The 20,256-nt window shown below is 44.1% G+C and overlaps 1 protein-coding gene across 1 annotated transcript in view; it reads right to left on the bottom strand.

Moving 5' to 3' along the window:
* LOC310780173 (L-fucose kinase-like) overlaps window positions 1-19,564 on the bottom strand; it is a 40,377-nt gene extending 20,813 nt beyond the window's left edge. Inside the window, exons 1-12 of the mRNA XM_083640748.1 lie at window positions 19,260-19,564; window positions 17,820-17,971; window positions 15,947-15,997; window positions 15,356-15,481; window positions 9,258-9,330; window positions 9,004-9,101; window positions 8,536-8,616; window positions 6,411-6,530; window positions 6,049-6,220; window positions 4,466-4,725; window positions 1,693-1,863; window positions 1,229-1,302 (exon numbers count right to left, since the gene is read on the bottom strand). Of these exons, the coding sequence (XP_083496874.1) occupies window positions 1,229-1,302; window positions 1,693-1,863; window positions 4,466-4,725; window positions 6,049-6,220; window positions 6,411-6,530; window positions 8,536-8,616; window positions 9,004-9,101; window positions 9,258-9,330; window positions 15,356-15,481; window positions 15,947-15,997; window positions 17,820-17,971; window positions 19,260-19,341 (1,460 nt within the window). The 5' untranslated portion in view covers window positions 19,342-19,564. The remainder of the gene's footprint in view (window positions 1-1,228; window positions 1,303-1,692; window positions 1,864-4,465; window positions 4,726-6,048; window positions 6,221-6,410; window positions 6,531-8,535; window positions 8,617-9,003; window positions 9,102-9,257; window positions 9,331-15,355; window positions 15,482-15,946; window positions 15,998-17,819; window positions 17,972-19,259) is intronic.
* Window positions 19,565-20,256: the final 692 nt, after the last annotated feature.

The raw sequence follows: 20,256 nt of genomic DNA, 5'->3' as shown, positions 1-20,256 counted from the left end.
GTGGGATGTGTGTACAGTGGGATGTGTGTTTACAGTGGGATGTGTGTTTACAGTGGGATGTGTGTTTACAGTGGGATGTGTGTGTACAGTGGGATGTGTGTTTACAGTGGGATGTGTGTTTACAGTGGGATGTGTGTTTACAATGGGATGTGTGTTTACAGTGGGATGTGTGTGTACAGTGGGATGTGTGTTTACAGTGGGATGTGTGTGTACAGTGGGATGTGTGTTTACAGTGGGATGTGTGTTTACAGTGGGATGTGTGTGTACAGTGGGATGTGTGTTTACAGTGGGATGTGTGTGTACAGTGGGATGTGTGTTTACAGTGGGATGTGTGTTTACAGTGGGATGTGTGTTTACAGTGGGATGTGTGTTTACAGTGGGATGTGTGTTTACAGTGGGATGTGTGTTTACAGTGGGATGTGGGCCGCCAACATTTCTGGGCGACATTCAATTCAGTTCAAATTTGACTGGGTGGGTAATAAGAAATTTCCCTGGGATGTGACAAACTCAAAACACATATTTATGTTTGGTTTCCAGGGACTTTAACTTGAGCAATCTAATGGAATAGGTTACAAATGACATTTTAGGGCCATGTATTCAGTCATCTGTAGCGGAATACATTTGAAAAGTAACCCTCCAAACACTGCACATGTATACAGTATATATTATGTATGAGAGGTAAACATCTGAACACTAATGCCCATGGCACACCGATCAAACATTATACATTATATGTGCCATGGGCTTAAAGGAACACTCTGCCCATTTTCAACCAGCTTTGTATCATTAGAACATCAGTAGTATATCAGAAAACTGTAAACTGTTTTGAAGTCTGTCATTTAATTTGACAGTTATTGAGTGTTAAAGTGTGGACCAGTGACATCACTGGTCCACACTAACTCAAATTAATAACTCATTAACTCAAATCAACTCTCAATAACTGTCAAACTAGATGAATGACTTCAAAACCGTTTACAGTTTTCTGATATACTACTGATGTTCTAATGATACAAAGCTGGTTGAAAATGGGCGGAGTGTTCCTTTAACCCATTGATACCTGATGCAGCATTTGTGTGTGTATCCCTTTAAGACCGCGAACCGCGTGACGCGGTTCGCGGTCTTAAAGGGATACACACACAAATGAGGGATATACACGCAAATGCTGCATCAGGTATCAATGGGCTTAAGCAGCTGATTTCAGGTTAGCGAAGAATTGAGGCAGGCCTACTGGATTCCAGTTCTGCTGTAGAAGAGACTCCAACTGTGGTTGAGGAAGGAGGCGCTGCTGACATCGCAGGTGAGCTGAGGAGGAGGAGGAGGAGGAGGAGGAGGCCAGGGTGAGAGAGGAAGCACAGAGGAGGACAGGAAGTTCCACATCACTTCCTGTCTCAGTGACACCCTCCTTCAGGTCTCAGATGGTGGCGGGTGTTTGAACGCTGATAGCAACAGTGTTTGGCTTGACGCTGCCAATATTCCACATCGACTGTAAATTAATACATGTGACCGCTTTCACGCTAAAACAATTACAGGTATTCGGTGAGTCCTCCGGAATGTTCTTCTTGTCAGGATGGAAAAAGCTCTCAAAGAGCATTCAATAATCATCAATTCAATAATCAATCATCAGTTATCAGATAATACACCAGTCTACCCAGTGTGAGCTGGTAACAAATCTTATTTTTTTATTTTTTTTACCTCCAGGTCGTCCAGCGCTCCCATCACCGTGTAGACATTCAGCTTCAGCTCTCCTAGCTCAATACGATGTCCCTGGATGATGATGTCATCGGCCAGCGCCAGGTGACTTATGTGTGATGAGGACAGGTCCAGACCCGACAGTAAACAACCTGACGGGACGTCCAGAGGACCCTGGGCCAAGGGGTCACACAGTGAGCGAGAAGGACATGATGTGTCAATAATCTACATACAAACATGCTTATTACAGGAGGAGGAGGACACAATGTGTCAATAATCTACATACAAACATGCTTATTACAGGAGGAGGAGGAGGACACAATGTGTCAAGAATCTACATACAAACATGCTTATTACAGGAGGAGGAGGACACAATGTGTCAATAATCTACATACAAACATGCTTATTACAGGAGGAGGAGGACACAATGTGTCAAGAATCTACATATAAACATGCTTATTACAGGAGGAGGAGGAGGACACAATATATCAATAATCTACATACAAACATGCTTATTACAGGAGGAGGAGGACACAATGTGTCAAGAATCTACATACAAACATGCTTATTACAGGAGGAGGAGGAGGACACAATGGCTCCAAAAACCCAAGATGGTGACGGTCAAAATGACAAACTCGTGGCTTCAAAAAGTAACGAAGTACAATTCTGAGGGGCACTTTACACGAGGACGGTTTCCTATGGAAACAGGGAATTATTTTATCGTTAGTGCCTCCCTTTTAGACGGCGACGGCGAATTCGCGCTTAGGTAACGACACATTTTAAAACCACCCTCCAGAGTGAAATTGTTTGATACGCTTCCCGCTGAGCGCTCCATGTAATCACTTTGGAACGGCACATTTCAGAAACTCTGACGTGCCTGCACAGGCGACACACGCGATGCCGTGCGCGAGTTGGCCACCAAATAAAACGTCAGTATGAATTAAGTTTGGCAACATTCAGAATTAAGCTACACTGCGGCCAACTTCAGTTACATGTTCATAACGTTACTGCTGCGAGGAGCCGATGGCTGTACCCGGTCGGCATTTAACGTTATAGTTACAAAGCACGTCGACAGTTTTCTCACTGCCAGTAGCAGTAGGGTGACAGATCACAGTCAGCGCTCCCGGTCCTCGCTGCTCGTTAAAGATTTCCAATAGGCGTTATTCTGATAAACTGGTCACATATATGTTACATTCTCACCCGACAAATATTAAAACTTTAACAGTTTGGGGGTTTTTTTTAGCTTGAAAAAAGCTTTTTGGCAAGTCTAAATGACTGCGGAAAGTGTACTCTACTTCCGCGTTTAAAGCGAAATTACGTCATGCAGTAAGCGTCCTTGTATGGGCAAAGAATAAGGTGATCACACTGCCACCTAGCGACCTGGCATGTACATTACTGCGTTTTAAAAATTCAACAGCGCTCATGTAAACAGGGAAAAGGTGTGAAGGAAACGCTATTGTGTCGTTTCTCTCAGAAACTGTCCTCGTGTACAGGGCCCCTGAGTTACTGGCACTTGACTTGAGCATTTCCATTCTGCGAGACTTTTCTACTTTTTTGTACTTTTTCCTCCACTACATTTATCTGCCAGCTTTAGTAACTAGTTACTTTGCAGAATACGTTTTTGTTGGAGTTTAGACTCTGGATTAACTGCAGTAAACTCCTAGCCTCGGTCCAGACCCTCGAATCCGCCGAATCTTTCTAACCCTCCGAGCCAATGAGCGCCGAGTGGGACTAACGATTGGCCAATCAGCATCAATAAACAGCCCAACGGGCGGGACCAGCCATTGTCAAGTGTGGTTGTCCGGTGGGATCCATAATAACGTTTCCCTGAGGAGTATAAACAACAATGGCTACGGGGGTTGGCTGCTGTCAAGACTGTTTTAAATTAATTACAAGTACCAATTACTTTGAAATCCAAATGCACACTGCTTGGAGGGCATTTATTCAAAAGGGAGATTTTTTTTTTTCACGTTCCTCCGACTGGAGTAACAGTCATTCAGGCAGATATACGTTGGATTTGGTCTCTAGTGATTGGTTGGAATTCCCCTGGTGGGATCCCGTCATAGAAATAACTCAAACAGAGCTCAATGTCAGACTAGAAGATGGATATGAGTGTATGAGACAAGTAGAGACATAGAGAGTTTGCTAGACATAGAGAGCCGCAGGGATGACGTATTTTTGTAGTCGGAACGCGGAAGTCCCGGACTTCATGGTTCTTCACTGTTTCTGCCTATGGGATTTTTGAATTAATTTTTGGCGCGATGCTTCAAATAAGGTCTCTGGGCAACGCAAGCTTAATCAAATGCAAACCAGTGTTCAGCGGGATAATCTTCACACATGAGGACCACTTTCATGAGTTTTGAAGTGTAAATGCAAGCCCTAGAAGTAAAAAGCTTGTGCTTGTGCAGAACTACACACAGTGTCGCACAGGCTTCCCCTTCACGTCACCACTTAACCTGGAGTGTTGTTGATGTGTGCGCTGCTGTGCACTGAATACCCCGGGCTGAACCAGGTGAGGGAAGGAGAATTTCCGTGTTCGTCCTTTGAAGTGATGACGTTATTGACGTATAATATCCCCGTCGACTCAACAGTGAACACTGGTTCGCGTTTGAATAAGCTTGCGTTAACCACAGACCTTATTTGAAGCATCGCGCCAAAAACGCATTCAAAAATCCCATAGGCAGAAACAGTGAAGAACCGGGAGTGTTAGCATTGATGTTTTCCGGACTCATTCCTGCGGCTCTCTATTCAGTCTGAATATTAGGCTACTCCTGACCTGTAGGTGGCAGTGTTGCACCACAGCTCCGTTCGCAACGGCAACGTCTCCCTCTAGGATGCTGTTGATCACCCGGCCTCCTTCGCTCACCCCTCGCTCTCTCTGAGGGTAAACAGGAAGCTGGTCAGTGCTGCTGAAAGTCATCATGGTATCTGAGGACCTTGGTGGGGTGTTTCTCTCCGTCCAATCACGGCTCAGATGCTCCACATGCTGCTTTCCAGACAGGGTCATGTAGTCATAGCAACCTCCAGGGACATACACTGTCAGGATGAGACAAAAGCATGGATGAGGACCTGGTTGAGAACAGGACATGGACATCCGGAAGAGGCTAAAATGGTTTTCTGGTACAACTTCACCGATTCATAGAATTACTTGCTAAAATACTGTACTGCACTAAGAAGCTAGCTAACTTCCATACAAGAGAGGAGTCATGTTATCATTTTGAAACTTCAAGAACTTTTCCCCCAACGATCATGCTGTTGTTTGACAGCTGTGAAAAGGTAACAACAAATTATTTACACAATATAATTTATTTCACAGAAATTATTAGAACCACAGAAAATGTTGACTTTACTCATAGACCCCGACCTCACTCAGTGTGGCCCCTGGGTCTTTTTTCTTTTCTTTTTTACACAAGGCAGATGTTTTTGGTTAGGTTAGACCAGTGGTTCCCAACCTTCAACCTTTTTGGTCTTATGTACCCATTGAGCTGTTCTGCCATGCCAAAGTACCCCCTCACTCATGTGTGTCGATGATTTTCTGAAATTTGTTTTATTAAAATGATATTAAACTTTTAGTACGCCTATCTAACACATCTGATTATTAAATGAAAATCATTTGAATTACCCCCTTTAATACAATTCTAACTGTTTTCAATTGGAAAAAGTCGTCAGTTTTACTAAGATGGGCCTATGAAATTACTTGGAAATGATGTTTTAATCATTTTGTAAATAAATTGTAATCCCCAATCTTCCCAAGTACCCCTGGTTGGGAAACACTGGGTTAGACCACCCAAATCTGTGTTTTTATTTTACTGTACATCCCAGAACATGGCACTAGCATTGTCCATCCACATACTGTTTAACGTTAGCATTGGAGCTAACACTATTGTAACAAACTATATCCAGGATGCACATTGCACATGCAACATTACAAATTTGATTAATATCACATTATGTGGGTGATGTACCCCATCAAATTGCTGTAGCGGGCTGTTTTAAAGCTAGAGCAACGTTTATGGTGTCATCTGAATGGAAGAATTACTAAATTTGAATATGAAAAATATAAATGTTGGTATAATAAACTTTGATTACCAGTCCTCATCAAATTAGTAGCTATAATTGGGAGTGATGGTGTTACAGTATTAGGCTACTGGCGGAAGTGCACGGTCACAATCTGGCCCTCTGGTAGCGACGCCATTTTTGTGTGGCCCTCTCTATCATCAAAGTTGCCCGTCCCTCCCTGTCATAGACACTGAATAAGGTTTCACTTTGCGTGGCCTGTTTGCTGTGATGCCATTCAGCATTAGTCTTGATAAAAGATAGATGGTCTAAAGAGAGAGAGGAGGGGCGAGAGACATCTACCCAGACTGAGCAGCGTTCCTCTCAGGATCCTCCACAGCTCCGCCCTCCCGCTCCTCACCGCTGCCCCTTGTGGGCCGACGGCCGAACTGCAGCCGGCTCGCTCCTCACTCACAAACTGATCCTGAGTCTGATCCGAGCAGAGAGTCTTCAGCACATCCAGAAAGAGAGAGATCTGCACAACGACAGGAAGACAGAGCGCACGCACACATGCGTACGCGCACGCACGCACGCACGCACGCCAGTTGAAAACCACTGATCTAGACCATCTGCAGGACTGTATTGTTGTTATTGTGGAAAATTGGACTGGAAAAAATAAACCATGACAACAAAACCAGAGTGCAGCCAGGTAGACAGACAGGTACCTGGAGGGGCGGAGCTCCAGAGTCCAGGCCCAGGTAGGTGCAGCCATCCAGGGGAGGAGTGACGTGGGCTTGCAGTAACTTCTCTGATACAAACCTACTGAAAAAGACTGGACCTGACACCTACTGACAGAGAGACAGAGAGAGAGACAAGCAGACAGACAGACAGACAGAAACACAATCAGACAGACAGACAGACAGGGAGAGAGACAGACAGACAGACAGACAGACAGACAGACAGACAGACAGACAGACAGACAGACAGGGAGACAGACAATCAGACAGACAGAAACACAATCAGACAGACAGACAGACAGACCACATCAGCTCTGGAAAGAGTATTTGTTAATAACGTAACTAGTCATGATAACCAATACAGGCTTTGCAGTTGCATCACCTACCTGCTACCAGCCAGCAGTGTAAACAGTTTTGCAGACATTCATTGAGTTTGACAGTGATTGAAAGTTGACTTGAGTTAAGTTGTGGACCAGTGATGTCATTTGTGCATGAATGACATCACTGGTCCACATTGACTTCCACTAGATGCATTAGCTAATGTGCTAATCAGATGTGAACACTATCTTGGGTTTCAATAGGTTGAGGCCACGTCTCATCATAGACGCTGGTTTAGCTAGCTCAGCCTGGCTGGGGGCGTGGTCAGGGTGGGGTAAAAACCCCCGTTCTATCCATTCAGCAAAGTTAGAATTTAGCTGATAGCCCAGCCCAGGCAGACACGATCGGGGATTTAGCCACCGCAGTAAACGCACATCTGAGCAGACGTCTTGTGTTCTGCTCTAGAACCCCCAAACCTGTAGTTTAGAGCCGCAGCACCCACTCGCGCGCCAGCCGTTTAACATTTTGTGGGCGTTCCCAGACATGTGGACTGTCTCTATGGAGATTTTTTTTCGTCTCATTTCAAAATGATGTCTCAAAACACTGAATACTTGTTATTATTTGGAAGATTTTTTTTTTACATGAAAATCATATTAACACATTCACTGCCAACAACGTATGAACACGTTTTCAGAATCCAGCTGTTCCCTGCCAACAACGTGTTTACACGTTTTTGGCATCGATTTTTTTTTTTTGACGGTGGGTTGTGCATCTAACCCTTTTACATCTCTTATATAATTATTGGAGCCACCGAACGTTTACAACCCATTCCACCGACCCACTAAGTGGCAACAGTGCTCTCCTGGCTAGAGGAAGGAAAGCATTTTTTTAACTTGTCACGCCATTCTCAGCCCAGCCATTCTCATGTAAAATGGATGGGGGAAAACGCTCTCCTTTTCGCGCTGATTGCTGGCGATGCGGGATTGCAATTTTACATAATAGATTCAGCCGATCTACTATGATCGGGTGATAGATTACAGGTGGAGGAACACACTTTGAAACACGCAGCATAAATATGACCAGAATCGCAAAAGCTTCTCTCAACCAAAACTCCAAACGAGCGAGTCCATCCCGACTTCCTCAAACAGCGGCCGTGCAGACATGCAGGCACAGGAGAGCAGCAAAGCACTGACTGGTGACAAGCTTGTCCGCCCACGGAGGGAGGAGTTGAAGCAACTCGAGAGGGAGGGAGAGAGAGAGAGAGAGAGAGAGAGAGAGAGAGGGAGGGAGAGCGAGAGGGAGGGAGAGAGAGAGAGAGAGCGAGAGGGGGAGGGAGAGAGAGAGAGAGAGAGCCAAAAATGAATGGTTAAAGTGACTGTTCCATCCAATTTCACAAAAAGCCGTTTATCTCTGAATATTCTTTCTGACGCTAAAACCATGCTGTATTCAACTGCTAATGCTTACATAACTACTAACTCTACAAACTAACTCTTTTAGACAGAGAAAGTACACATTCTATTAGTACTTTTGAGATATTGTATGTTCACAAACTCCAAGCTGAAACGAATCCTCGGCTCTTGTAAAATGAGCCATAATCCTCAAAAAACGGCTTGGCAGAAGCTACCTACAGCAAAAAAAAACGGCTGGCAGTCAATGTGTTAAATATCAGCACAAAACATTCAACTTCAGTACACATGAGTATTTGCCTTCTGAATTCATATTGGTCAAATCCTACTTCCTACAGCTAGTGAAGGTGTGTTTGATTCCACTGCTGGCAGCAGGAAGGAGGACGTACCAGTGGCACTTTCCCATCAGGCATCACAGCTTGTTGGATCTGCTCCATCGTTCCCTTGTAGATGATGTCCCTGACCTGACCCTGGGACACAAAACAAACGCCCCCCTTTCACACATGACCTTTTATTCACTGTGCCATGGTGAATGCTACTAACCATTGTTGCCAATAATAATCATAATCATAATAATCATAATAAGTTTATTTATTTAAAAAAATGTGTGTGCTTTACCAATCAATAAAAACAACAATAAACCAACAAAATTAATGTAAACTAAAAATGTAAACTAAAAATGTAAAGTAAACACACGCACACACACGCGCACACACGCGCATGCACACACACACACACACACACGCGCGCGCATGCACACACACACACACACACACACTTTAAGGTAAAAACATAAGAGGCTAAAACAATAATGGGTAAAATAAAATGATAAAAAGACATGACAGCCAAGTATTTACCTGTTGGTCGGTCAGGTAGACTCCATGATTGGCTGCATAGGAAATGTCACCTGGCAAAGCCAAGACCCGAACGCCAGAGAAACCATCCCAGGACAAAACTAACAGACACACAGGAATGTCAGTAACCCTACAGGAGAAATAACAGACATTCCTACTAACTGGCTGATATATGAATGGTCAGGTAATAGTAATCATAGATCATGATAGTTTATAGTACTCTAACCATGGCTAATGATAGTTAATTGTACTCTAACCGAAGTCGGAGGGTATGGTCAGGATCATATCAGTGCTGCAGACCCAAACACCAGGGGGAGAAGCAGGACAGATCTGAAGGAGTCAACAAAAGACAAAACAACAGACGGTTTTACTTCATGTTATACTCAGGTGAAGCGGTGCAAGCCGCTTCTACAGGTGACTTTGTGTGTTTGTGGCTCGAGGCGACAAGGAAGGGGGTGTGTAGAGAGAGAGAGGACGATAGCATTTCAAAGTAATGCACACACACACACGCACGACACATTCACGCACACACACGCAGGGTTGAAATGTTGTTTTTTTTAGGGCACAAAGGCTCTATTGACATCGTGAAGAGCGATTTTTCTGAAATGTGTTAAAATGATTCAATTAAGAAAGTCCACTCAGTAGGCAGGTGCCAGACAAATAAATGATAAACTGGAATAAAGGAATAAAGTCCGCACACTGAAAAGTCAAGCTCCTGGTCAGTTTAAACTAAAACTGACAAACATAATACAGGTAGTTTCCAATCTGCTTTCGACTGATGTGACTTCAGTGTGGACGCGCTGATCGCCCAAATCAGATTTGAGGGTGTCTTTTGCAGGGGGCGGGGACTTGAACAGCAGAGAGCACAGACATGCAAACACTGCCAGAAACATTGTATGTTGGCTCGTAGAGAGGCAAAGTGACCGCCTACTTCCTGCTTCAGCACTAGGGTTGTGCGATGTCAGGAATTTATCCATCGTGATTATTTTACAGTGAAACATCGTTTTGCACGATGCCATCGTCATTGGGGTGGGGGTTGGGGGAATAATTAATTATTTATTAAGTCGCTGCGTTGCTGTAATGCGTTCACGTTAACAGGAGAGCTGAGCCTGAGCTCTACATGATACCAGCGGGCTTGAATACTGCTCTAGCACAGAGCCACGCGACTGAAGTGGGCATCGGCTGTCACTATAGCAATTTGAACGGCGAAAAACTAACGTTAACGTTACTCACCAACAACGTGTGTGTGTTGAATTTAACTAGCTGGCAGAAAACCGACTGAATTACTGGCTGATATAACGTTAGATTCGCCTGGCTCTGGCAAGCAGTACTGCTGTAACAGCTAGCAGTAGCCTAGCTGCTGCTGCTGCTGCTCTATTTCTCTCTCAACTCTTTCCATCTCCTCAACCCTCTCTTATTAGGTTCAAAAGCCCACACGAATCTAACGTTATATCCGCCAGTAATTCTGTCACTTTTCTGCCAGCTAGTTAAATTCAACACACACACGTTGTTGGTCAGGATCTGACTGTAACGTTAACGTTAGCCTGCGCAGTTCAATATTGCTAGTGTTTCACTTTCACTTTCACTTTTGAAACAGGCGAGTTAAAGTCACAGTTGAAGACTTGTACTCACTGTGGGTTGAAAACAGGAAAGAACGTGAGGTTTCTTCTTTCTCTTAAAAGTTTTCACAACAAAAGAACTGACTTCTCGTGCGCGGGGGACGCCCCGGCGACATTAAACAAGCACACCCAGTGCAGAGAAGCACTGAAGAGGAGGAGGGGGAGGGGAGGCTTCTCTGAGTCTGAACTGGGGGCGCTCGTTTAATGCTGCCGGCGCGTTCCCCGCGCGTCACGGTAAGTTGACTTGGTATGTTTTATTATTAAAACGGCACAAATTTAATTCGAACAGATAATCACGATGATCCGATGTAGAAGGCTCAGAGGTCGATGGGGGGTCGGCCAATCACGATGGTCGATGCCATCGTCCATCGTGCCAACCCTATTCAGCACTGTACCAGAGATTTTTATCCTCCATTTATTTTACCGTGGACATTTCTTAAAATGCTTATAAAAATAGTTTTACTTAGTCAAACCAAAGAGAGGTTCCAAAGAACATTTCACTCCGACCAAAAAAAAAAGAGAACCCACCGAAACAATATTTTCTTTAAATCTGCGATTTTTTTTAATGTTTTGGTCCGAGTGAAATGTTATGTGGTCTTTTTCTGAATATATCTGAACCGTTTGATTTTACCAAGTAAAACTATTTTTATACGCATTTTATTAAATGTCTATGGGAAAATAAATGGCGGATGGAAATCTCTGGTACAGTGCTGAAGCAGGAAGTGACGTTCCACTTTGCCTCTCTATTGTATCTGGACACACACAGATCTGACTTGAACACTTGCCCAAATCAGATTTGGGAAACCAATCAAGATAATGATGATTAATGACTTTAGCAGCAAATCCGATTTGCCTGTAATGTGAACATGGCCTTAAGGGTCACCCCACTCCAGGCATCTCCACTTCGTGGGCATTGTCATGCAGTGTGTCCGTTGAGGACGCGTGTGCTGCAGCCTCATGGTCCGCCCCACACACCTTTGTTAGTGCTGCAGCCTCATGGTCCACCCCACACACCTTCATGGTCCACCCCGTACACCTTCATGGTCCACCCCGCACACCTTCATGGTCCACCCCGCACACCTTCATGGTCCACCCCGCACACCTTCGTGAGGTATTATACTCCGGATGTGACCACGTGCTCACATGGTTTTGTGGGCCACCAGACGTTAATGCCTCCTTGGCCATATGTCTATATATATATATGTATAACATATCAGGATGGTCCATCGATACATTATCATGATGCCCTGTGTCACTCATCCGTAGGTCAGAGGGTCCCACTGAGGTGCCTCTTGGGACAGCAAGGATGGTGGTGGTATACCAGCATGTGAGAACTGAAGTTCGAAATGAAGTAAAACATGAGGGTTATCCTATAACCCAGGTTTTACAAATGAGAACGAGGGTTCTGTCCTTTGCGTTCGCATTGTGGCGGGCTGAACACGCTTAAGAATGGCATTCCCTCAACTTCCCTGGCAATTGGTGCGAACCGTGTACAGCAGTGATACTCAACTTGCGGCTTTTTTACAGTGCACCTGAACGCAACATGCAAGATACCCGCTGAATAAGTGTCCAAATGTTCATGTCATTCTGGCCAATACTCCACTTCTGTTATATCATTTCAGTCTGGAATATGGAATATCTTTCAATAATCTATGATTTAGCTGCTAAATTGTCAAATACCGCCACCTGCTTGCTACCCAGGCACGTATGTACTAACTAACTTAACCTAACTAACTATCCGGTGTGCACAACATTGTCAGACTAAACTCTGGCTGACACCCTAAAAACCTACAATCCGCTACAGAAAAATGTACCGTATATTGTTTGTCTATTAACTGGCCCCTGGCCTTCTATCATTTCACAAAAGTGGCCCCCGGGCAAAGCAAGTTGAGTATCCCTGGTGTACAGTGACACGTCACAGGGGGAGGTGGCTGGCCACGCCAATCACCTGCCAGGGTGGGCCAAGATGCACTCAGGTGCACTTGGGTGGTTTTAAAGATATTTTTTGAAGGGGGAAAATAAAGCATTCAGTCTGGCGCTGCTTGGGCAGCTTCAGCATAATGTGAGAACCCTCGTTCTCATTCGTAAAACCTGGGTTATAGGGTAACCCTAACGTTTAATGGTTTACAATAGAGCTCAACAGTCATGTGACTTTTCTTGCCCCAGAAGTGAATTCCCCAGTCATTTACTCCATAGACATTTCAGGAAGAAAATCTGTATATAACGAGTTTTAAGGCTTGAACCAAGCCAACTAGTCTTCCAGAGAATCGTGACTGACCATAAAACATTTTACTTTCAGCTAAAACAAAAAATAAATGCGGGATTTTTTTTTTAAATCTTTTTTCCTCCCCACAAAAGTCACATGACTGTTGAGCTCTATAAACAGCAGTGCAGTGGCCCCAATAGTACAATAATACATCTGCACCTGGCAAGGGGGAGGCCAGGCTTCACTGCAATATGCCCTAACCTGACATATTACACACTACATCTTCTAAATGCAACTGGGATACATCGTCAGTAGGGGTGTCACGATACACTCAGTTCACGATACGATACGTATCACGATACTGGGTTCACGATAACGATACGATACGATACGATTTTAACAATATTTTTTTAAACTTGAATAATGACAATATATGACTGGAAAAGTAGTATTTTATTTGAAATGCACAAATACAAAACATGCTGTTGTGGGAAATTGTTATTACAATAACAACTAGAAAAAACATGAGATTGGAGATAAGGCTTATCTTGAAATAGAATGAGTTACACCGTCACTTAGATTTACTTTGAACTAAAAGGTTTCTCAGCAGTATAAATTCTCATTATGCATCTTCAGTTTTTCTTCAAACTCAAACAACAAGACTTTTCTTAGTCTATTTTTTATGCATCTTCAGTTTTTCCTGTCAAGTAAACAGTTTTGCCAGAAACTCAATTGAATGGTTTCTCTCCTGTATAACTTCTCATGTGTCTCTTCAGAGACTTGTTCAACTGAACTACTTTCCACACATTGAACTTCAACAAACAAAGACGTTTCTTTGTCTATTTTTGGAAAAAAAAAAAAAAAAAAAAAAAAAAAAAAAAAAAAATCACGATATGAGATTTCATCTCAACGATACATATCGTGACGTTTTACTATCGCGAAATTTCGTGGGACGATATATTGTGACACCCCTAATCGTCAGTGATGTAACCTGGGGTCGTTGGGTGTTTCGGGTCTCACAACATCATACACACTCGCCCAGGTGACCCCAGCTGAGGCTAATTACTTAATTACTTAATACACTTAATCTTCCTCTGCAATGTTGCTAGAGGACGGGTCCAAGAAACCCCAATCCGCTGCTGTGGAACTACTCCGCAGGGACCGGAACATCAGTGCATGGAGAGTCGAGGCACTGTGGTTCTCCCGGCCGGGCTTCTCCTTCGTCTCACCAGGTCTGCATCCTCCCGGGCGGCAGGGGGGACGCCTAGAGACACAGGTCTGCGCGCTGCACGTCATAGTTCTGCGACGAGCAATTCACACTTCCGGGGGATGAATGGTTGAGAGGATTTCCCTGATCCACTAGGAAAAATCCATAACACCCATCCATCCTGCATTACGTTGGTGCTTGCACAGTTTTTCAGTAGACTCACCGTGGCGTTTTTGGATTTCTTCCTCACGAAAGAACCAGACTGGGTTGCTAACCCAACCTGTACCGGGTGCCGTCTCTTTCCGGCCCGTCAACCGGACCAACATAGCCCGGTGGTACTCCACATTAAACAGGCTCATGTTCATGTTGTGGTTTGAAGACTTCCAGCACCCCTAAACCCAGCTCCCATCAAAACACCACAGTCTGGTGTATTCATATTGCTAGCAGTGACTTTTGTTACCGGCAAGTTATTCATTTGCACCAGTACTGTTTCACAATTGCCAATTGTGTTATTTAGCATATTAAAACAAATCCTCCAATTAAATGTTTATTCAGATATTATATAAAATATATTCTAATGTTCAAATCTGTTGACTTGACAGTGGAATGGATGTTTCACAGTTTTGACAGAATACCTAATTGGATAGTTAGATGCTGAGTCTGGCTATTCTGGGTTAGGTTGGTACAGTATATTTTGTCAATTTTCGATATACTGTATGTGTATTCTGTGGCAGATTTGCACTAGTTTTGTATGTGTTTTGATGCAACTGTTTTTACATAAAGCACAAATTACAGCGCATTATTAATAAAGCAGCAAAAATCATTGGTTGTGACCTCCCCACCCTGGACTCCATATACACCTCCCGAACCATCACCCGTGCCTGTAAGATCATTAAGGACCCCTCCCACCCAGCCCACCCTCTGTTCCAGCCCCTCCCCTCAAGGAGACGCTACAGATCAATTCCCACCAAAACTACCCGCTTCAAAAACAGTTTCTTTCCCACAGCCATACGGACTCTGAACTCCCTCAGCAGCACCCCTCTCTCCCTCTCCCCCCTCCCCCCTCACCCTAACTATACGTCTATTGGTCTTGTATCCTGTATTTATGTATTTATTGTTGGAAGTGGGAATGGTGTAACTGTCTAATTGTCTAAATGTATCAATGTCCTGTTTCCATGTTTTGCCAGAGCTACAACATCATGTACTGAAACTAAATACCACCAACATGGTTGCGTGGCAATAAAAGTATCTGTATCTGTATCTGTATCTGTATCGAGTTTGCTTGTGTAAGAAGTGTCCTACGAACAAACTGTAAGGGCTGACCTGGTTGTTGAGGCAGCGGAGCAGCAGATCCAGACAGCAGACTGGAGCCTGGACCCTCTGCTCTGGTTCTTCCAGAGCGAGCCAGCAGAACGCCCGGCTGCACGGGCTCCAGGGGAAGTCACGACCCTGCACACAGGCAGACAGACAGACAAAGACTGAGACAGACACACACAGACTGAGACAGACACACACAGACGGAGACAGACTGAGACAGACACACACAGACGGAGACAGACTGAGGCAGACAGACACAGACTGAGACAGACTCAAACACACCCACACAAGCACAGAGGATTCGGGCTGCAACCAATAATCCATTAGTTGTCAACTACTAAATCAATCACCAACTATTATTTAACAAAAGAGTGAAAATTCACAGATTCCAGCTTCTGAAATGTGAATATGTTCTGGTTTCTTCACTACTCTATGACAGTAAATTGAATATCTTTGTGTTGTGGACAAAACAAAAGATTTGAGGATGTCATCTTGAGCTTTGGGAAACACTGATTGACACTTTTCGCCATTTTATCGACCAAACAACTAATTGATTCATGGATAAATGTTGGTTAGTTGCCGGCCCACTGGACTCACCGTGTGCAGGATGAGGATGTGCGCATTGTCCAAGACGTCGGCCGTCACCACCTGAGGAGAAGATCACATGAGATTGTCGTCGATATCATCTATCCATCTGCAGTGGGTTGCACCAGCTGTGCGTGAGTTGAAACGTAAGCTAGTTTGAACGTAAAGTCTCACTAAGTCCGAGTTTACGCACTACTAAAAAATATTTGGGTTGCACCAAGTGAAATAGTTAGAACGTAGGCATAAGTTAGAACTTACATTTTACACCTGCGTCATACTAGGTGTAAAGTCCTCCGTAAAATAGCAGTTGGCACGGATTGCAACTTGGCACCGTGGCGCATCGTGGTTTTGCGTCCGCAACGCGCTCTCCGTGATCAATTATTACACCCTTTGATATTTATGACTCACGCTTTTGTTTCCCTCAAGCTGCAGCACTGCATACAAATTAAAATAACCGCAACAATTTAGCGAGGCAGGATGGTGGTAAATTAGCCTACAATACTGATGAGGGGCTCACAGATAAACGTTAACAGTAATATGAACCTAAATGAACGTTACTCAATGAGTGACGTTCTCATTTGGTTAGTGTTGATGAAATATGAAAGCACTAACTTGCGGTGGGCAACATGTCCGACTGTTTTCATTCCACTTAATTAAACAACGGTAAATAAACACCGTTTCCACCGTGCTTTTCGGTTTTTGTAACTATTTTGGTTAGTATGGACTTTAGGGTCTACTAGTTAAGATGTATCTTACGTCTCCGTGGTGCAACTAAACAAAGGCACAACTTTAGTGTCAAACTAACTAGTTTGAACATAGCAGTTAGTGTGGACTTTACACCCCAACTTAAGAGAGAACTTACGTTCAGCTGGTGCAACAGGCTGCTGGTTCTATCAGCCTGACCACCTGAGAGAATATCTATCTATATCCACATTACTGATGACAAACTTCTCTGGCCTCAATACCCCCCTCCCTGATCCCCTAACTGTTCCATTTTGCTTTTTAATAAAAGACACAAAACCAGAGCAAAACCAAAACAAGCAAACAGCCAACATTCAGACAAAAAGTCCTTCCTGCCCCCCTGACCCTGAGGTCATCTCTTACATCTTAGAGACGCATTTGCAGTTTTTGCCCCAGAGGCACATTCATATTGTACAACATGAACAGAGGTCATAATATACAACAGAGTTCATGAGTTCATCTTAAGTAAGTAAATTCACATTATAGAACAAATGATGTCATAGATCACTGACGTCAGACAGCAATGAGGCCATAAATGACAGATGACAGTGTTGAGAAGAGTCTGCTCAGTATAAAGTTGAGTCTAAACTGATGTGATCAGCCTAACCAGCCCACTATAAACCAGTCTAAACTGATTGGATCAGCTTAACCCAGCCCAGTATAAACCAGTCTAAACTGATCTGATCAGCCTAACCAGCCCAGTATAAACCAGTCTAAACTGATCTGATCAGCCTAACCAGCCCAGTATAAACCAGTCTAAACTGATCTGATCAGCCTAACCAGCCCAGTATAAACCAGTCTAAACTGATCTGATCAGCCTAAACAGCCCAGTATAAACCAGTCTAAACTGATCTGATCAGCCTACCCAGCCCAGTATAAACCAGTCTAAACTGATCTGATCAGCCTAACCAGCCCAGTATAAACCAGTCTAAACTGATCTGATCAGCCTACCCAGCCCAGTATAAACCAGTCTAAACTGATCTGATCAGCCTACCCAGCCCAGTATAAACCAGTCTAAACTGATCTGATCAGCCTAACCAGCCCAGTATAAACCAGTCTAAACTGATCTGATCAGCTTAACCCAGCCCAGTATAAACCTGTCTAAACTGATTGGATCAGCTTAACCCAGCCCAGTGTGACTCACGGTGTGGCCGGCTCTGTTGCTCAGGTGTTCTGCTGCCACCAGCAGCGCGTTGAGTGTTGCCCCCCCGCTGCCCAGCGGCTCCTGGCGGTCCTGCACCGTCAAAACCAACGCACCCCGAGAGAGAGAGCCACGCTGCTGCCGCAACTCCAGCTCTGTCACACACACACAGACACACACACACACACACACATACAAGTGTGCCCACACACACACACACACACACACACACACACACGCACACGCACACACACACACACACACACACACACACACAAGTGTGCCCACACACACACACACACACACGCATGCACGCGCACACACTCACACACATGCACAAGAGCACGTCATGGTCATGCAAAAATAAGCTATCCCTGCACTTAGGAAAGTCTGAATGTATTAAGGGACCAACCCAGCTTTCCAGTGGAATGTAACGGTACTAAGTTACAGGAAAGGTGTTGTGCAACGTATCTGGGAAGTCAACAGTGTTCAACAGTTAAAACTCATCATGGTCTATCAAATAGTGCATGACCAATGTCCAAATTACTTTACTAAGTAAGTACTTTCAGTTTGTTCGGGACACTCATACCTGAACACGAGAGCTAGTGTAGCGGATTAAAAACTACCCAAGCTCTAAAAAGCAAGGTGGGGAGAAGTAGCCTACTGTACATTCCTCTATACGGGACACTATGACAGGCGGTACTGTACTCTATACATGCATATAGATGAAGGATTTGGAACAGTGAGAGCTATGGGCCTCAGATTTATCTTAGAAATTAAATAATGGTGAAGTTCAACAATGTATCCATTTGCTGGGGACCCCCTGTCGCTGGAACCCCACCAGGGACCCCTGGTGGTCCCTGGTGGTCCCTGGAGCCCAAGTTGAGAAGCACTGATCTAGAAGAACATAAACTGAATTAAACACTCAGCCTAAATATCAAACCAGCAAGATGTAACAAGATGCATCATCCTCCAGGTGGTATTTGGGACTGTATATTTGAGTTAAATTGTGACCTTTGATCACAGTGCCCACTTTAGGCCAGTCAGTGTCATGGCATGGACAGACAGACAGACACAGACAGGCATACAGACACACACGCACAATAAAGCAGTGGTTCTCAACGTGGGGTCCGGGCCCGGGGACCACCGAGCGGTCCTTGAGGAGGTCCCAGGGGGTCCCTCAAATTGCTGACATTTTTTCATTTAAGAAGTTAATACAATTAAAGAATGTGGAATGACTGTTTTGACCATATATAGTTCTGTACCTACAATACAGACATATGGGATTCTGAATCTGGACAGAAACACATCTGAACACAAATCATCAGAGCCTGAGAGACAATGCTCAGTCATAATGGGGTCTGTGTGGCTCTACAGTCTCTACGGACTAAATGAGGGGTCCTTGATATGAAACGTGGTGGACTAAACGGTCTGTAGCGTTACCTCTCTGGAAGCAGTAGACAGTGTCTTTGTGTTGACAGGTCAGGACCACCACGGTCCAGCTGAACCCTCCAGGACCCGACATCACGACACGCACGGCGGATTCTTCTTATAGTGTCGTAAATTAACTGGCCATGGCCTCTGCCAGAGAGTACAAGCCAATGTAGGGGATTTGTCCGAGCTGTCTGTCAACTACTGCAGCGCCATAAACTTACTTGTGACAGTCCATGTTTGTGGCAGCAGAGTAAGCAGTCCGTCAGGGCGGAGTAGACGCACGGTGCGCTGCAGTGTAAACCTAACGAAGCCCGACCCCAGTGTTGTCCCCTTTTTATCTCTATCATCTAGAAATAAGCGCACGATTAACTCAAAAACATAAACAAAACAGCCGCGCTGTTCGTTCGCTACATGTAGTCCCTCTCCCTACTTGAGTTTTGACCACTCGGCTTCCGTAGGTAAACATCGTCGTGTTTGATTTTCACCTCTGAACCTCACAACAAGGCGGTGTGGGGAAATTCGTAGAAAGGTCTGCAATGTCTCGTAAGATTGGAAATAAGAGTTTGCTATAATAAAGAGTATAATAGTAGTTTCTCGTGGAGGACTGAGATCAGAAGGCTATCCGAAAATGACATAAAAAGACAATATTTTCACGCTTGGTCTAGCAGAACCCAGAGCAATCTGGCAGATACAGTCCATGGGCAGAACGGTTGAACCTAATGCACAAACGACAATATTCGACCGCTCGGCTTTCCGTACACCACGGTGAATAGCGTTTGATTCTAATCACTGGACGTCCCGTCAGGGCGGATCAAACTGCAAAGCTGCATAATAATAATAATAATAATAATAATAATAATAATAATAATAATAATAATAATAATAATAATAATAATAATAATAATAATAATAATAATAATAATAATAATAATAATAATAACAAAACATCTGACATTTCAATTTTTAACTCATAATGGAGTCAAATCTGAGGAGGGTGTAACTAATT

The sequence above is a fragment of the Poromitra crassiceps genome (genome assembly GCF_964638095.1).
Source record: "Poromitra crassiceps genome assembly, chromosome: 7".
NCBI lineage: Eukaryota > Metazoa > Chordata > Actinopteri > Beryciformes > Melamphaidae > Poromitra > Poromitra crassiceps.
Note: the sequence above shows the minus strand (reverse complement) of the source record. Positions and strands in the feature narration are given on the sequence as shown.